At 41.5% G+C, this 19,926-nt stretch overlaps 1 protein-coding gene across 2 annotated transcripts in view; it reads left to right on the top strand.

Moving 5' to 3' along the window:
• Positions 1-19,001, top strand: part of LOC134328312 (rho GTPase-activating protein 6) — a 105,101-nt gene extending 86,100 nt beyond the window's left edge. The window contains exons 5-13 of one of the 2 annotated variants that reach the window (XM_063009408.1): positions 745-940; positions 1,041-1,096; positions 4,713-4,863; positions 7,411-7,559; positions 11,069-11,248; positions 14,221-14,312; positions 15,189-15,466; positions 16,278-16,358; positions 17,958-19,001. In XM_063009408.1, the coding sequence (XP_062865478.1) occupies positions 745-940; positions 1,041-1,096; positions 4,713-4,863; positions 7,411-7,559; positions 11,069-11,248; positions 14,221-14,312; positions 15,189-15,466; positions 16,278-16,358; positions 17,958-18,454 (1,680 nt within the window). In that variant the 3' untranslated portion in view covers positions 18,455-19,001. The remainder of the gene's footprint in view (positions 1-744; positions 941-1,040; positions 1,097-4,712; positions 4,864-7,410; positions 7,560-11,068; positions 11,249-14,220; positions 14,313-15,188; positions 15,467-16,277; positions 16,359-17,957) is intronic. The other variant, XM_063009409.1, reaches the window with a different exon arrangement.
• The last annotated feature ends 925 nt before the right edge of the window (positions 19,002-19,926 follow it).

Raw genomic sequence — 19,926 nt, 5'->3', positions numbered from 1 at the left:
CTAGATCTGCAGACTTAAGGACAAACAATGGATTTAAACCTTATCCCTGAGGGGTTTATTGTTCTCAACATGGCACGACTTAGAGATCTGTTACACCACTAACAGTCACATTTGTGTGTATAATAATGTTTGTATTGCTTTTAAATCAAACAACGTCTTTCTTAAGTGAACAGTTCATTAATACAGAACTTGTGTTTTTACTATTTAAGAGTTTGATTAAGCTTAATGTACAGTTTGAGATGCAGCCTTGAATTCCATTTATGTGTAAACTTTACTGAACTTAATGTAGGAAAGAAGGTAAATTGAAGGAGAAATCTGGTTATTTTTGCTCATTCTAAATATGACTAGAGACCTGAGCTAAAAAGGGATTTTATTTGAGTTTTACGCCACATTCTACACATGATTGTGTCATTTATCGCATGATTGGTGTTACGTTTAGATCTTTTTATTATTTCTTATTTCTATTTGAGCTAAAATGTATTAAAGAAGTTTTAATTTCAGGTTCTGAGACTTGCCAGAACTTGTTTTATTACACAATATTGTAAATAGTTAGCCCTTTGTTTTCCAAGTAATGTCTATGTTCTGCATTACAGGAACCCTGGTTATTCATGTAGTCGGAATATTATTATCTATAGATTTCAAATCGAACCCACTTGCACAGGTTTGGAAGAACAAAGCAACACCCACTGTAACTCCAGCGGGTTTTTGCTTTTTATTTAAGTATTATTTTGTTTCCTTGGGCAGGGCGGCATGTCCGTGGACTCCATCACGGATTTAGATGACAACCAGTCCCGTTTGCTGGAGGCTCTTCAGCTCTCGCTTCCAGCCGAGACTGCCAACAAAAAGGAGAAGCAGCAGGACAAGCGGATGAGCCTAAACCCCATCTACAGGCAGGTCCCACGTGTGCTGGACAGCTGCTGCCAGCACCTTGAGAAGTATGGTACGCATGCTAAGAACTTTTGCAACAGTGCATGATCGTTCTTCTTTCATAAACTATCGAAATTGGGTACAGAGCGCTTAACTGATCATAATTTCTGCAGGTCTACAGACGGTGGGCATCTTTAGAGTGGGCAGCTCGAAGAAAAGAGTGCGGCAGGTAAGAATCTGAACACTGGGACTCGACCTAAAGCTCTAGTTTGGTGATTAGCTTGTTTATTCTCATGCATCTATCCACCAGTATGTTTGGTGAAGTGTAATTACATTTACATTATCGACATTTAGTGAATGCTTTTATCTAAAGTGACTTACAGTACTATGACAGTATAAAGTCTGAGCAACTGAGGGTTAAGGCCCTTGCTCAAGGGTCCAACAGCAGCAACCTGGCAGTGATGGGGCTTGAACCAGTGACCTTTCAATTACTAGTCCAGCACCTTAACCGCTAGGCTACAGCTGCCCTATAAAGGTATAAATAAAGGTGCAAAATGGCACCAATATTTTTGTGTCTTTATTGTCTGGCATTGCCTCAAAGCAGATTTGGATGAATTTTCTTCATCAAGATGTGTGAGCAGCAGTGAGGTTTTTAGTATTTAAACTGGTTTGAGGTCTGGTTTAGTCTTTATCTGAAGAGGCTTTTAGAAATTTGCTGTCCACTTTATCTGCTCCACTTACCATATAGAAGCACTTTGTAGTTCTACAGTTACTGACTGTAGTCCATCTGTTTCTCTGCATGCTTTGTTAGCGCACTTTCATTCTGTTCTTCAATGGTCAGGAACCTCACAGGACCACTACAGAGCAGGTATTATTTAGGTGGTGGATCATTCTCAGCGCTGCAGTGACACTTGACATGGTGGTGGTGTGTTAGTGTGTGTTGTACTGGTATGGGTGGATCAGACAGTCCTGTGACCACTGATAAAGGTCTAGAAGATGACCAACTCAAACAGCAGCAATAGTTGAGCGATCGTCTCTGACTTTACATCTACAAGGTGGACCAACTAGGTAGTAGTGTCTGACAGAGTGGACAGTGTGTGGACACGGTATTTAAAAACTCCAGCAGCGCTGCTGTGTCTGATCCACTCATACCAGCACAACACACACTAACACACCACCACCGTGTCAGTGTCACTGCAGTGCTAAATAATACCTGCTCTGTGGTGGTCCTGGGAGAGTCCTGACCATTGAAGAACAGGGTGAAAGCAGGCTAACAAAGCATGCAGAAAAACAGATGGAGTACAGTTAGTAATTGTAGAACTACAAAGTGCTTCTATATGTTAAATGGAGCTGATAAAATGGACAGTGAGGGTAGAAACAAGGAGGTGGTTTTAATGTTATGGCTGATCGGTGTATATATATATTGTTTAATGATTTGTTTTTACGTTGTGTGCATGTTGGAGCTCATTATCAAACTGAAAAACAATTCATCAGCCAAAAAAATGGTAAATAATTGGACTGTGGCTTCCACTATTGGAGTATGTAAGTGGTTGAAAATATTTGATGTTATTCCACTTTTGACCAACGCCAGACTTGAAACTCTTGGATTATTCTGCAGTCTGGATGCCTGGAATGTTTGCCATCTGATGGTGTTTTATATTTTCAGACGTTTCATCATGTTGTATTAGAAAATGCATTCCTTCTGTTTTCTATTTTACATTTAAAACATTCAGCAAACGCTTTGATCCATTTACAGTCATACTTGAAAACCATGAAAGCTATTTAGGGTTAAGGGCCTTGTTCAAGGGCCAAACAGTGTTAACTTGGTGATAGGATTGAACCGGCAACCCTCTAGTCGCCAGTTCAGTATTTTAACCACTGAGTTACAATCATGACTGAATACAATGCAATCAACTGAATGTTAAGGGCCTTGCTCAGGGGTCCAACAGTGGTAACTTGGTAATAGGATTGAACCAGCAACCTTCTAATCACCAGTTCAGCATTTTAACCACTGAGTTACCGCAATCATGACTAAATACAATGCAATGAACTGAATGTTAAGGGCCTTGCTCAGGGGTCCAACAGTGCCAACCTGGTAGTGGTGGGGATTGAACCAGTGACCTGGTTTTGAACCAGCTACCCCCTTGCTGGTGCAGAGTCTACATTTCTTTTGATTTTGACTTTGTCGGTGTACTTGCTTGACACTTCCAGATAGACAGGATAAGTTCTCAATCACCAGGCTGCTGTTTTGACTAGAAACAAAGGAGTTCAGGTAAAGCGGGTGAGAGAGGATTAATGTCAATGAGACTAGCATTCTTGCTGTGCTGTGCTCTTGCTGTGCTGATAAAGCTGATACCCTAGAACGGACTTACCCTCGCCTCCCTGATTTTATAATTTCACAACACAAAAGCCGATATTATCATATACATTCATACAGCTTTTAACTGGCCTTCTAAGGCATGTGGCACATTGTTCAAGTTTATAAAAACCCTTTCTGTCAGATAAAGTGATGTTTTGATCGAAAACCAGCACCTTGGCACAAACTCGGATCTCATGTCTGGAAGTGTAAACAAATATCACGCAGTCCCAGCAAGCATCCGAATCAAATTGCAAAATAAGCAGAAAAGCAACGTGAGAAGAACCCGTTGGACGGATGATTGAGGAGAGGTCACTGCAAAGGTCACACAGTGTGAAGTGTATTTACAGAGCTCACACATAAAACAACAAAAAAAAGCGATTATTTAATTACAAAAGAAATAAAAAATATGTATCACAGGCACACCAGAATATTCCACAGTATTTCAGTGTTGTTTATTCAGTCTTCATATCAGACTGCACATTCGATATGTATATATACACCGATCAGCGATAGCATTAACACCACCGCCTCGTTTCTACACTCACTGTCCATTTTATCAGCTCCCCTTACCATATAGAAGCACTTTGTACTTCTACAATTACTGACTGTAGTCCATCTGTTTCTCTGCATGCTTTGTTAGCCCCCTTTCATTCTGTTCTTCAATGGTCAGGACTCTCCCAGGACCACCACAGAGTAGGTATTATTTGAGTGGTGGATCATTCTTAGCACTGCAGTCACACTGACATGGTGGTGGTGTGTTAGTGTGTGTTGTGCTGGTATGAGTGGATCAGACACAGCAATGCTGATGGAGATTTTAAACACCTCACTGTCACTGCTGGACTGAGAATAGTCCACCAACCAAAAATATCCAGCCAACAGCGCCCTGTGGGCAGCGTCCTGTGACCACTGATGAAGGTCTAGAAGATGACCAACTCAAACAGCAGCAATAGAGATCATCTCTGACTTTACATCTACAAGGTGGACCAACTAGGTAGGCGTGTCTAATAGAGTGGACAGTGAGTGGACACGGTATTCAAAAACTTCAGCAGCGCTGCTGTGTCTGATCCACTCATACCAGCACAACACTCACTAACACACCACCACCATGTCAGTGTCACTTCAGTGCTGAGAATGATCCACCACCTAAATAATACCTGCTCTGTGGTGGACATGTGGGGGTCCTGACCATTGAAGAACAGCATGGATGGGGGTAACAAAGCATGTAGAGAAACATGGATTACAGTCAGTAATTGTAGAACTACAAAGTGCTCCTGTATGGTAAGTGGAACTGATAAAATTGACAGTGTGTGTAGAAACAAAGAGGTGGTTTTAATGTTATGGCTGATCAGGTGTAAGTAAGTGATGCCTGGTGATGGGTTGGCACTTTACTAACTGTTTACTTATTATTTACTTTCATTAAATTGTGTTTACATCAGTTTTGCATTTGTGTGCTAATGTATTGCGTAACTGTGTTGGTTCGCCACAGCTGCGGGAGGAGTTCGACCACGGCGTGGACGTGCAGCTGGACGAGGAGCTGAGCGTCCATGACGTGGCGGCGCTGCTGAAGGAATTCCTGAGGGACATGGCTGACCCGCTGCTCACCAAAGAGCTCTACACAGCCTTCATCAACACCACATGTGAGAAAACTCTGGCAGGACACCCACAAATAAAAGCCTCTTGTCTTCTCACTAGAAAAAAGAGAGATTTAAACCGCAAACTGGCTTTAGTTTAGGAGCAGGTCTCGTAAAAGTGTCATGCAGGTTTACTGTGATTAATAATTAAGAGGCTTGGCTCTGTGACCCCAGTTCCTTAAAAGAAAGTTAAACTTGCTTTGTGTTCATGCCTTAGATGTATTTACACTTTAAACTGGTTCTGTTACTGCGCACTATACTGAATAATTTAGATCATAAAAACTACTCATGTTAAAACAGCACATTATTTATTTAGGGAACACAACGTTGTGTTCCCTAAATAAATAATGTGCTGTTTTAACATGAGTAGTTTTTATGATCTAAAATTATTCAGTGTCCTGCTCACTTGGAGTGGCTGATACAGGTTACGAAGAATTTTTAACACTTAAGGATTCCACTAAACCACAGTACGAGTCGTTCATTTAAATTAACTTGAAACAGTGGTGGATCCAGTAACAAGCAGCCTGCTGGAATTTTTACTAAGGACTAAGTGACAACTTATCCAGAAACATCTCAACAGCTGCAGAAGCCTCTAACCTCAGCCAAGGCCAGCGTTCATGACTCCACATTATAAAACTAGTGAAATTGCATTCATGGGAAGTAATTCAGTCCAGAACCACCTCATCTTATAGTTGTAATTAATTCCTAGACAACTTGAGTCGAATAAATAATAAATACTTTAAAAAAAGACCTAGTGAGCGCTTGTAACGCTTGTAAGCAACCCCAAAACATCACTTATACAAACAAGATACTGCAAATAACACCTACACAATAGTAATGAATAAACTGCAACGAACCAGCGGCGGAATGCTGGAACTATGGGTACTAAACATTATGTAAATAAGACAATATTTTATTTTTTAAGCTCTTTTTCTCCTAATTTTTTCCCCAATTTTCTTCCCTAGTCTAATCGTATCCAATAACCCTGATTGCGTTATGTTTCACCTCTACCGATACAACCCTCCACTGCTGACTGAGGAGCTTCCCAACTGACACACGCCCCCTCCGACACGTGATCAGTACCGATTGCATCTTTTCACCTGCACGAGGCGAGTTCATATGTGGATCAGCCTTGTGCACGGAGAGCCACACCCTGATCAGCATTATTCCCAGACTCTGCGCAGGCGCCATCAATCAGCCAGCAGAGGTCGTAATTGCACCAGTTATGAAGAACCCTGAAAAACAGCCAATCGTGGTTCATGCAGCCCTCCAGCCCAGCCGGATGGCAGAGCTGAGATTCGATACGATGTATTCGAAATCCCAGCTCTGGTGTGCTAGCGTATTTTACTGCTGCACCATTTGTGCAGCTTGTCCAAAATTTTTACCCGACCCAGGCAGCACAAACAATGCGTCTTACTCTCTATACAAGATGTAACATAAAGCTTCCACAAGGGGGCGTTCGTGTACTAGTTTATTGAATTATTTTTTTTCTCTATTTTTTTCGGCTCAGTTTTGGAAAAAACCCTGCATTAGTTTATATATTTTTACATTTATGTGATTTTGCACTTTGTTTTTAAGTGATTTTTTTATTTTATAGGTTTGAATATTTTTGAAATAATATAACATTGCATAAACTGACATTAGTAAATTTTTTTTCTCTATTTTTATTAACAAAAATAGAATGTTTACCATCAATGTGACTGGTCACAGTGCCTTATAAAGCCGTAACAAAACCCATAGATCCATCCAAGTCAAAGAAATGCACACCAGTACCAACCGACAAACAGATTTGTTCACTGCATCATTTTAAGTAGGCATTTTTCACAAGTGGACAGTAATTGAGATGCTTTTCTAGAAATAAATCCATACAAGTAGCCAGATCAGTCATGAGTTGGTTTGCTAATCCTCCTAAATCTGCCCTGAGGTTCCACTAATTAGCCTCGGTCTCTAGGACCCGGATACAAATCGAACATTCAAACACAAGGGTGGCTGAAGGGTGTGTAAGACAAGATAAGATAAGATAAGATAAGATAGCCTTTTATTATCCCACAGGGGGAAATTTGTAGTGTTACAGCAGCTTTCAAGAATACAAAAAATAGAAAATTACAAAATGTTTACATGTATGTACACATACTAAATAGTAAGAATATATAAAAATTACAAAAATAAACAGTTAAACCAAATATTGCAGTTATTAGAAATATTGCACGAAGTACAGCAGTAAAGTGCAAAGTTACAAAAAATTACAAAAGTAAAAATTACAAAAATATAAAAATATAAACAGTATTTATAGATGAAGTTAACCAAATGCACAGTTATTAAAAAATATTGCACAAAGTACAGCAGGTACAGCAAGTATTGCACATAATTTAAAAGTAATTGCACAGAGAAGTACTAAAAACCAAGTGAATTATTGTGATGGTAATTGTCTACGTTTGGGACGGTGCTGGTTGTATAGCCTGACAGCAGAAGAACAGAAAGGACACACTGTGTATTACATGTAGACTAGACTGACTGGTTAATGTGATGGTTTGTGGATGTGATCTTTGACAGTGCTGGATTCAGAAGACCAGCAAATCGTCACCCAGCTGTTGGTTTACCTGCTTCCGCCCTGCAACAGCGACACGCTGCATCGGCTGCTGGAGTTCCTGCACACGGTGGCTCAACACGCTCACAACAGCTACGACAAAGAGGGTCAGGAGGTGAGGATGAGGAAAACCTGTACAGATATTATGGTCTGTGGGTTTACTGTCACTAGCAAAACAATACCGGTACCATGAGATTACAGTTTTGTTGGTTAATGTTGGAAAGTATGTCGCCTCACAGCAAGAAGGTCCCGGGTTCGATTCCCAGGTGAAGCGGTCCGGGTCCTTTCTGTGTAGTGTTCTCCCTGTGTCTGCGTGGGTTTCCTCCGGGAGCTCCGGTTTCCTTCCACAGTCCAAAGACGTGCAAGTGATGAATCTTGTGTAACCAGTAACTGTAACCAGTATCTGTCCTGTTATGAATGTAACCAAAGTGTAAAACATGACATTACAATCCTAATAAATAAATAAATAAATAGTGTAGGAATTACGGCAAGGGTAAATGATCTCAGTACATTCAGGTTTAAAGGTTAGTCGCTTAGCGCTGATAAGTAGCTTAGTTGGTGTTGTGTATCCGGCATTACAGACTAGATCTTATATTTTATAGACTCCAAGGGTCACTAAAGCTTTTACTGACCCACATCTGGAAAACACATGTAGCTTTATGTTTAAGTAATGCGAGTAGATGGTCTCAGTGCTTTGGTATTTTACGTATGTAGCCAACATGAAACTGATACTTAGTCTGCAGTGGAGACCAGTTGTTAATGTGTATAGGAATGCTTTAAATATATAAGAACAACGGCAAAGAGTGTTGTGTGCATTGTGGGTTTGAATTTATTTATATTTTAAGTAACTAAAACACAGCAAGAAGGTCCTGGGTTCGATCCCCAGACGGGGGGCGGTCCGGGTCTTATCTGTGTAGTGTTCTCCCTGTGTCTGCGTGGGCTTCCTCCGGGAGCTCCAGTTTCCCCCCACAGTTTCCTTACCCAACAAACTCGAAAATGTGATGTCCATTTAAATGGACGCAGGGTCTGAAAGGGTTAAAGGATTTGAGCCTGCAACTTTTTGATAACAGCTCAAATGTTTGGTGTCCAGGGGTGTCCAAATTATGGCCCGCTGTCCATTTGTGGCCCATTACTCTTTCTAAAACAAGGTCCAAGGTGTGTCCATCACTGGGTGACGCTATCACGTATAACAAAACGGTAATGATGTTATGCCTTACTATAATGCCTATAACTTCATGGTGGCTCCAAAGTAACAGAAAGATTTTTCGCTGATTTCAGAGGGAAGTGTGTATGTCTAATTTGTCAGAAACCAGTTTACCAGTGCCGAGATTCTGAACTCATCGGTTCAAAACTTGGCGTTGCCACCGGTCGGCTTGGCGCCATCTAGCGGGCATATTTGGCAATGCCTGCAGGGTGGGATGACCGGACTAAGTGGGTGGGGTCTTCAAACACTGTGTAGGGACCCTGATCGGGAGATAGAAAGGCGACTGTGCAGAATGCATGGGTGAAAAAGGGTTCCGTTAAGGGCTGCACGTGGGTCGGAGGAGGTGTGAGCAGCAATACACCCACCTCGACTGCAATCAGGGATCCACCAGCAGCGGAAGACAAATTGACTACGTTAAATTGGGTAAAATGCATAAATAAAAAAATAAAAAAAGGAAACAGTTGCTTTTAAGACGGAGTGTAATAATCTCATCCAAATCAAAAAGACATGTCGTTTATAGTAATCGAGTAGGTTTATTATTTTTTATTTATTTTATTGCATGTCCATGGCCCATCATTGCATTTTTTTTTTAAATGCAACCCCTAACAATGAAAGTTTGGACACGCCTTGCTTAGACGGTTGTCTTTTTTTGGGTTTCCCCAAATATTTAGAAGCTTGCAGAATACTATAGCTTAGGGCTACCGATTTGAGTTTATTTGGCCTGGTGGTTGGTTAAGAAAGTCCTCCTTCCCAGCTTTTCTAGAGTAAAATAGAGTTCTCTATGGCTCCAGTGTTAATCAGTAAAGAAAATCTTTTTCAGCTGTGCTCAGGACCCTTGCTGGCCGTTCCTACGCTCCCTCACTCCTGCTTTTGCTCTTAGTGTACTTTCCCACACGCCTATCAGCACAGGAAGCCCGACTCATTTCACGCTCGGGAGGGGAACGACGATCAACGTTTTCATCACATTCGCTTTCCCGCCGAGACTGAAAGATCTGGGGAAAGGAAGCGTGGCTGATGCAGTGCACGGGTTAACATGGTTTAACAAAAAACGCAGGTGATATTTTCAACCGAGGAGAGATTGGTTAGTCGATGAATTTACTAGAATCTCAAGGTCTGTGAAATCCAGAAACACAAATATCCACCCACACAGACTTAATCCTTTAGTCCAGCTGTGAGCTAAATTGGATCTCCTGTGGAAGGAAATTGAATCTTTGTCCTCCTGTGGACACGGTGATTTGTAGTAACAGAGCCTCTTAATTCTTCCGGAAATTATTTAAAAAAATGGACTGGGACGTGACATGAGACCATGTTCGAAATAACAGCGAACAATCGTAATCATTCCACAGTGATCCCAGCCTTTTTCACCTGTTATCAAGTAATAATGAAATTATTAAAATTAATAAATATTAATGAATTGCATTCCTGCAACACTTTATATTTGTTTTTGATGCAAGGCATTACAATTTGAAGATGATGATGATGATGATAATGATTCCTTTCAGCTGCTCCCGTTAGAGGTCGACTATACCGTCCTATTTATCTGGGCTTTGGACCGGCAATAAGGGCCCTGTGGCGGCTTGGCCTCCTGTCCGGGGTGTGTTACTGCATTGTGCCCAGTATTTCCGGAAAAGCCAGACCAGCAGCGACCCAGATTTATTTATTTATGTATAAATTTATTAGGATTTTAATGTCATGTTTTACACACTTTGGGTACAGTCATGACAGGACAGGTAATTAAGTATTAAGTTTGTAATGTCAAACACAGGGTGTGTTCGAAAACCTAGTGAGCTCTCTACATAGACATTTCAGCATTTTACGTCATCCTAGGCGCGCTCCCGAGAAGTAGGCTGTCCGAATTCTTAGATGCCTTAAAATGCTGTCTAATAAGGCACCTTAAATCTGAACGCTATTTTGACAGAATAACGAGGGAGCGTCCAATGCTGCCTTAACAGTGAAGGCAATCCCAGCATTCAGTGTGAGGCTAACTGTATTAGCTTAGTAAGCGAAAACTGATGGAATCGCTGTCTAAGTAGTGTGTTAGAATAACCTGACTTGTAAGTCGATGACTTAGGCAGCTGCCTATGTAGGCAGTAAGACAGCAAGGCAGCTCACTAGGTTTTCAAACACACCCACAGTCATGGACAATTTTGTATCTCCAGTTCACCTCACTTGCACGTCTTTGTACAAACTGAGGTCTGTTAAATCATGGTCGGATTAGTTTGGTGTGAAGGAATTCCAACAACCTGAATATGGCCCTGACCCCAACCCCACAAAACACCCCTGGGTGAAAATTTAACGCAATTACAGACCAGGACTTCTCGTTCAACATCTGACCTCAAAAACAGTTTTTACAGAATGAGCACAAATGTTAAAGTCACGTCAAGGTCTTAATCATACAAAAATTCTCTGTTTGTTTACAGGTGACAGGAAACAAGATGACGTCAATCAACCTGGCCACGATCTTTGGGCCGAACCTGCTGCACAAGCAGAAGAGCTCAGATAAAGAGTTCAGCGTGCAGAGTAGCGCCCGGGCCGAGGAATCCACGGCCGTTATCGCTGTGGTACAGAGGATGATCACCAACTACGAGGAGCTCTTTATGGTGAGATGCAAACACCTCTGCTACAAGGAGTAATGTTAGATTCAGCTCTATAGTTCTATTAGATCAAAACAATTCTCTCTATATAATAATCTTTCTACACTCACTGTCCATTTTATCAGCTCCACTTACCATATAGAAGCACTTTGTAGTTCTACAATTACTGACTGTAGTCCATCTATTTCCCTGCATGCTTTGTTAGCCCCCTTTCATGCTGTTCTTTAATGGTCAGGACCCCCACAGGACCCCCACAGAGCAGGTATTATTTAGGTGGTGGATGATTCTCAGCACTGCAGTGACACTGACATGGTGGTGGTGTGTTAGTGTGTGTTGTGCTGGTATGAGTGGATAAGACACAGCAATGCTGATGGGGTTTTTAAACACCTCACTGTCACTGCTGGACTGAGAATAGTCCACCAACCAAATATATTCAGCCAACAGCGCCCCGTAGGCAGCGTCCTGTGACCACTGATAAAGGTCTAGAAGCAGCAATAGATGAGCAATCGTCTTTGATGAGGAGTGATTTATAGAGTGGACAGTGAGTGGACATTAATTTAAAAACTCCATTAGCGCTGCTGTGTCTGATCCACTCATACCAGCACAACACACACTAACACACCACCACCATGTCAGTGTCACTGCTGTGCTGAGAATCATCCACCACCTAAATAATACCTGCTCTGTATGTAGAGAAGCTGATGGACTACAGTCAGTAATTGTAGAACTACAAAGTGCTTCTGTATGGTAAGTGGAGCTGATAAAATGAACAGTTAGTGTAGAAACAAGGAGGTGGTTTTAATGTTATGGCTGATCAGTGTATTGTCTAAGCAATTGAGTGTTAAGGGCCTTGCTCAAGGGTCCAACAGTGGTAACCTGGCAGTGGTGGGACTTGAACCAGCGATCTTTCGATTACTAGTCCAGTACCTTAACAGCTAGGCTACAACTAAATGACACCTACAATGTGGACTCTCCACTGAGAACCCTGCATTTCTTAAAAGTGAAGGTGATGGACTTCCAAGCTAAACTGTCACCACTGGCGGCTCGAAAATGTAAACTAAGGTGTTTACAATGTAACTCCAAATTCCCACAGTCGGTTGCTGCTTGCTCCAAAATTCACTGGTTAATCTTAATATTTTTTGAATCCCAGATTATTGAGAGCAATCTTGTTCTTGTTGAAGCTTTTTCTGAACAGTAGAACCGTCTCGTAGGAATGTTTCGAGATTTAAAAGGCCTGGCAGGAACAACCTGTAGATGGAGCGAGGGTTTTAGCTGGTGCCAAAGGGCTTTACGGGTTAAATCCCCACCCATCGCTCTGGTATGTCTTTAGAGCTGGGAGGTACTTTTGTAGGTTCTGTCAGCTGTAGATTTGTTGTACACTGTGTGCATCTTCCATTCGTCATACTAGTTAAATTACAGATAATAACACGTATGAATTGTTCCGTACGATCCACCGTAGCACCTGGAGACCGCGTCTGTTTAGTTCCGCTGTATGTGTGTATTGAGTGGAGATGACAAATCAAATGGAGTTGACGTGAAGTGATATTTGCATGTGTACTATATAAAACTTTTATTGTACACTGCCAGATACTTCAAGACTGAGTCACTGCAGATGTGGATGTGCGCTTGTAAAAGACACACACACGCCAGTGTTTTTCAGCCCAGTCCGTATCCACTTCATCTGTACACATAGATAAATACCATGGGACATTATTAACATTTTCTCCTATGCTAAAAAAAACAAAAATACGTTTATTTGTATAGATTAGGGTGGCACGGTGGCTCAGTGGGTAGCACTGTCGCCTCACAGCAAGAAGGTCCTGGGTTCGATTCCTGGGCGGGGCGGTCTGGGTCCTTTCTGTGTGGAGTTTGCATGTTCTCCACGTGTCTGCATGGGTTTCCACCAACAGTCCAAAAACATGCAGTCAGGTTAATTGGAGACACTGAATTGCCCTATAGGTGAATTGGTGTGTGTGTGTGTATATGTGTCTGCCCTGCGATGTACTGGCGCCGCGTCCAGGGTGTTACTGTGTGCCTTACGCCTATTGAAAGCTGGGATTGGCAACAGCAGCCCCCCACGACCCTGACTGGATAAGCGGTTAAGAAAGTGAGTGAGTGAGATATATAGATATTAATAATTATAGTGGAAGTTAAGAGCAGCTGCTAAATTCCACTAGCGGCCATCAGAGCACAGTGTGTTTACAGCTAGTTAAAGATCAAGCAATGTCAAAGAGCACAGAGTAGCTAGTTAGCGGAGTCCAGCTGTCATTAAATAGAATTTTATTGACCCATGCAATAACAGGGATAATATTGTCCATTCCCTAATATTTCTATTGCTTAGATATCAAGGGTACTGAATGGGTGCAGTGTCCCCTCACAGCAGGAAGGTCCTGGAAAGGTTTGATTCCCAGGTGGAGCGGTCTGGGTCTTATCTGTGTGGAGTTTGCATGTTCTCCTCATGTCTGTGTGGGTTTCCTCTCACAGTCCAAAAACATGCAGTCAGGTTAATTGGAGATACAAAGTTCGCGACTGTGTGATTTGTGATGGACTGGCGACCTATACAGAGTGTTTTCTACCTTTCGCCCAATAAATTGCACCCACCGTGACCCTGACCAGAATAAAGTGGTGGTAAAACTTTAATATCTGAACTCCTGTGGACAGACTTTCAGAGGAGTGGACCTTGTATTAGCTGTAATGAAGGGGTTCAGCTCCATCATGCCCATAGTTTTAAAATGGGATGTCAGACAAGCTCCTGGTCAAGTGTCCTCATATGTTTAGCGATAGTGTTTGTTGATGTTTGAGTACTGTTGTATTAGATTTGTACTATTTATACTCATTGTTTGCTCATAATTTGTTTGATTATACCTGTATGTCTGGTTTTACATTGTAGCTGTATCACTGCTGTAGACTGGCTTGTATTAATGTATTTTTATGTATGATGTGATGTGGGCCTGATTTAATAGTTTTGTTGTTTGTAGGTATCTGCGGACCTGCAGAACGAGGTGCTGATGAGCTTGCTGGAGACCGATCCTGATGTGGTGGATTACCTGTTACGACGCAAAGCATCACAGTAAGTGGAGAATCTTCCTTACTAACACGTATAAAGTAACTAAAAAGCTAAATTGTTTTTTGTAGACCCAAATTATAGTGGAATAGACATGCTACTACCTTTACGACACCTACATGGGCGAATATATCGTCATTTGTTGATTTGTAGCGCCCTCTGTTGGACGTCCAGGAACATGACAACAAAAATTTTTCTTTCTCTCTAATTCAGATCGACATTTTCGCCATTTAGCAGACGCATTTTATTTAATTCACATCAATGGTCAGGGTCGCAGCGGGTATAGTTCCATGGGTATAGTTTCCCTGTGGTTAATCAGAGACACTGAATTGCCCTGTAGGTGAATATGTGTCTGTGTGTGCCTGCCCTGCAATGGACTGGCGCCCCGTCCAGGGTTACTGTGTGTCTTGCACGCATTGAAAAGCTGGGATAGGCTCCAGCACCCCCGTGACCCTAATTGGATAAGCGTTGAAGAAAGTGAGTGAGTATATGGGAACTTCTGCACTCGCTCTATGTCCCAAAACAGTGTTTGTTTGATAGCACTGATAGGAACAGTGGTCTTCTGCTAAAACTGCTGGAACACCGGTGTGACTAGACATTTACCTTACAACTGTGTAAACATTTAACCATAGACTTGTCCGATTGCTGGCTAACTGGGATGAAGTTGACAGTGTTCCACATAGTAGTTAGATTGTATGACTGTTTCAGAAAACACCATCATTTCTGGTAATAAAATGTACTGGGCCTGTATTTTGTGCTCTGGAACAGTGTTGGTTGTGGATTTACATTATAATTAACATTGATGTTAATTTTGAATAATAAACGTCTCTAACCCAGTTATAAAGAGCTTCCTACCAGCAGAGTTTCCTCTCGTCTCTGTAGGAGTCCTGATTTGTTAAATTCAGAGGCATCATTTTCCATGAGCGAATGCAGATCGTCCAGCGACTCCAACAAGGCCTCCAGCGGTGAGGTGTCACCCTACGACAACAACTCACCCGTGCTGTCTGAGCGGAGGGTGGGAGACACGGGGAAAGACAATGAAGTTGAATGTGGACGCGGTACAGAACGACTGTTTTGTGTCCCAGAGCAGAACAGTCTAGTGCGACAAGTCACAGGACGGAGCAGAGACATCGTCTCGAATCCCTGGTCTCCATTAAAAGGTGAGATGAGTTGGAAACACAGTCACATTTCACTATAGCAGTCATGCAAAAAGTTGTTCATATGTATTTTTCCACTATACTAATGCACTTTACATTAGAATAACGTAAAGACAATCTAAAACATGCCTCTTTTACCTGAACATTTAATAATTATTCAGCCTATAGAAAAAATGTTAAATTTTTTGTATAAACTAGATTTGCATGCAAAGTGGGTGTGAAATAGAGCAGAACTACAGTAGCTTTGAAGCTCACCGTCATCATTTTACAGAGTTTCAAAGTACAAAAATAAGATTGTCACTCGCAACACCACACTGTTAATGTCCTTACACAGTTTATTGACTTTGGACCCACCACAACCCTCATCTTCATCTTCATTTTCATATTTTACCACTGCTTTACCCTGGTCTGGGTCATGGTGGGTCCAGTTTCCCTGGAATCACTGGGCACAATGCAGGAAAACACCCTGGACGGGACACCTATCCATCATGGGACCTCGGCCAATCACGTCTGTATGTAGACACCCAACTGGTGGATAGCAACAGTGGGAATTCAAACTTTGGATCCCAGTGGTAGTGGGCTTGCATAATTTACTGCTGCGCCACCCCAGCATCCTTCAAACATCATTTATCTAATTTAAATATCAACCAAAACTGTAAAACAAAAAGAAAAGGTTTGGTGTTCAAAGAAAAAAAAACATTTAAACAGGCTTTCTTGAACTATATGGGTTAAATTCTGAATGCAGTGATCTCTAAAACAATGATATAATATATGTTATTATAATAATACTTTATATAATCGTACATTTTTTCAGAGATTTCAGAGGAGCACGCCAACATCTGGGGTGCATGGCACTCGACGCTAAAGCCAGGGTTACAAGAACAAACCTACACAGGTACGTGCCAGAAGTATAAAAACAATAAATATTTAATTCCTACTATGATCTCTTATTTTTATAGCGTTTTTATAATTTGCGGCACTGTTCATTTCTGAAGTGAAGGATTGCAATAAAATGTGGAGAATTTGGAGAAGCGCTGATTACGCTATTAGCAAGCTTGTAGGAAAATTCAGGTTGGATCTTTGACCACTTGGCAAAAGTTTTTTTCAAATTCATTAATATTCTGGAATGGACTTGACTTTTCAGTTCAGTAAACGAGGTCAGGAGTTTAGACCGTTTCAGGGAAGCCAGCTTGATTTTTACCTTGTTTAGTCAGTGAATACTCAGTTTTGATGTGTTTTGATGTGTTTTAGGTTTATTTCTTCAATATTCTGTCTATTTTCTACACTGCTTCATTAGCATCAGTAGACTCGGAGAATAATTTTACCACCACCATGTTTACTTAGTCTGTATTAATGTTGGGTTTTGAATTTCTTTTGGCAGCCTCTAAGTGAGTGGTATTGTAAAGCTTGCTTGACTGTAAACAATCACGTGTTCCATCAGCTTTAAATTCATATCAGTTTTGTATTGTATGAGGTGACAGTTTTGGTGTGATTACTCTGTACTTCACACAGATTATCTCAAGTCTTGGACTTGGAGCCACTTCTAAGCAACTTCAAGTGACATATAAAAGTCTATAATTTTTCAAGACCTGCACAGCAGCGGTTTCCAACCTTTTTTGCACTATGAAGCGGTTTCATATAAGATATAATTTCACGGACCAGCGGGGGCGGGAGGATTTAAAATAAAATTACCAGATGAGCATAATACAAAACACAAAGTGCATAACAATACAACTCACTAATGATGGTGAGAACCCTGAGCTCCCAGTGGGAACCCTGAGCTTTTTTTGATGCAACGTGACGCTCCCACCTAGGGGTGATAGGAGACAGTAACACCCGAAGTGTGTTCCTTATGTCCAGTCTATTCCGTAACTTTGTTTTGGTTCATACCAGAATAATAATCTTTGTTTGTATGTACCATGGATTCAGAAAGTATTCAGACCCTTCTATATTTTGCATTTGATTTTAAATGGCAGTTTAGGGCAGTTGTAGCCTAGTGGTTAAGGTACTGGACTAGTAATCAAAAGGTCGCTGGTTCAAGCCCCACCACTGCCAGCTTGCCACTGTTGGGCCCTTGAGCAAGGCCCTTAACCTTCAATGGCTTAGACAATATATACTGTCACAGTACTGTAAGTCGCTCTGGATAAAAGCGTCTGCCAAATGCCGAAAATGTAAATGCATTTCTACTATATCTATTCACCTTTTAGTTTAAAATAGAACCTTGGCGCGACCTTGAACCTTCCTAAAGTTTTGGATTGGGCATTCAGGAACAAGGGGGGTTGGTTGGGGAGGTAAGAAAGAACTGTCTTAATTACACAGTAAACTAGGCTGTATTTTTCAGACGCAAAAAAGGGAAGGAAGTTTCCAAACCATAAATTGATCTGTGTTTTTTCTTAACCCCGATGTACGAATGACATTAGCTTTTTTTTAAGCATTTAAATTCATTTTACATGCTGATACTAACACTTTGAATTTTCTGAATTATTGTTTCTAGGTTCCTGTTGTAGCACGTCAGAGGGAAACTCTCGCATTTCCCAAAAGGGTATCGATGGTCATCACAGCAACACTAAGCAGCCTGTTTGGACTTCCGCCACATCGGGTGGGCCAGATTTCACACACTCCACTGCGACGCCGTCATGTACCAACCTGAATCTTAATACCAGAGGCAGACTGGCGTGCAGCAGCTCAGAGGACCATCCAGTTGACCCCACTTTGTTCTCCAAAACAGCCAACAGGAACGAAACCCACCTTCCTCAGTCATCGTATAGACATTCAAGATTAACGCCGTCAGTTTCATCCAATTCTGTCACATCTCAAGCTCAGCAGTGTCCGCAGCTTGGAAAGACTGTCGCCCAGAACTCGTCTTCTTTACCAACGGGCACAGTGATGCCTACAAGCTCAGAGTGGCAGGACTGGCAGCAGGACAGATGGCATATCTGGCAGTTGCTGTCTTCAGACAACACAGACACGCTGCCTGAGACGCTGGTCTGACGTCTTCGTTCTTGGATTTATGCATTTCAGTCCGTTTATATCGAGAAGCCACTGACTGGGGCGAGGCTTGGGCATATCTTGTACTTCATGGGCGGTTGTGTCAAGTGTATAGAGCTGCGTCGGACTGTAGAAACCAATGGAGGTACACTGGTTGCACCGGTGGGGAAAACTCCAAGCAGCATACTGAGCTCACCAACCGGACAAATGAATCTGCCAATAACTTAATGCTTAATCCATTTGGAAAGCCATGTTACATTCAGACTGGTTGCTGTGGTTTTGAAAAGCCACTTCCAGTCCAGAGTAAGCTTCAGTTCTTTTACCTGCTATTTGAAATGCAGATATTTTAGGCTGTAAGCCAGGTACCTTAAATCAGTTCCTAAACAAATGTAAAGCTAAACTATCAACACTTTTATATGGACAAATAATATACAGTACTCAGATTAATGTATTACTGCGGTGTATGTATGCATTATATATATTTTCCATTTTTTGTACAATGTTTTGCACTGAATATGACATGACATGGGTTGCAACTTATCTTTCCTGTCTCGGTTTGTTTTTTTGTATATACACCATAAAAGAACTGCCAAAAAGCTGCTAAAATCGTATGTATACACAATTATTTATTCTATACCAAGACAGAGGAATGCCATGTTATACTGAAGACATGCAGTACAGATTATAAAACAGTTGAGATGCAAGTGGAATCCTGTAACATTTGTGTAAATGCGAACGTTCATATCTAGTCTGTGATCTTATGTGGCCGTATTATGAATTCTGTTCAGATTCTAGAACACACAGGGTTAGATGTACAAGTGACAAAACATAATGTCAGTCTGCATCTTCTGCTACTGCAATCTGTGGTCATGTTAAGTCTAATGTTGGTGTGTAATTTCCTAAAGCTGTAGCTCATCATGTTGAGCTTAAAGCAGAGCATAATTGGTAAGCAGGAACAAAACAAACAGAGCCAGAAAAAAACTAGTCCTAAAGATACTAGTTACATTTAAAAACAAGCTCTCGAGCTCGAATCTCAGCTCTGCTACGATTGGCTGTGTGTCTCTAAGGGGCAGGACAATGTGCAGGCATAATCAGCCAGCAGAGGGCATAGTTGCAGAAACCCCATTCAGCCAGTGAGACGGGAGATAATGGGGGTTAGTGTGTGACTCTCTGTGGGCGAAGCAGATCCCGATATGCCCCATACACATGAAAACATGGGTCAGTACTGCACACGTGTTGGAGGGAGTGTGCGACAGTTGTGACTCTCCTTGTTCAGGAGTGGAGGTCTGCAGTAGTAGTGAGGAATTATGATCAGGTTATTGGATGCGACTTTATTGAGAGGAAATTAAAGGAAAGTACATAAATTATAAATAAAACAAAAAAAGTCACTTTAAATAAAGACAATAGTATGTTTATGACATTTTTGAATATCATATAAAAAGGAAAAAAGCATTTCTTGTCTTGTTAGCTGGGGT

The sequence above is a fragment of the Trichomycterus rosablanca genome, chromosome 15, assembly GCF_030014385.1.
Source record: "Trichomycterus rosablanca isolate fTriRos1 chromosome 15, fTriRos1.hap1, whole genome shotgun sequence".
NCBI lineage: Eukaryota > Metazoa > Chordata > Actinopteri > Siluriformes > Trichomycteridae > Trichomycterus > Trichomycterus rosablanca.
This window is presented reverse-complemented; position numbering and strand designations above follow the sequence as displayed.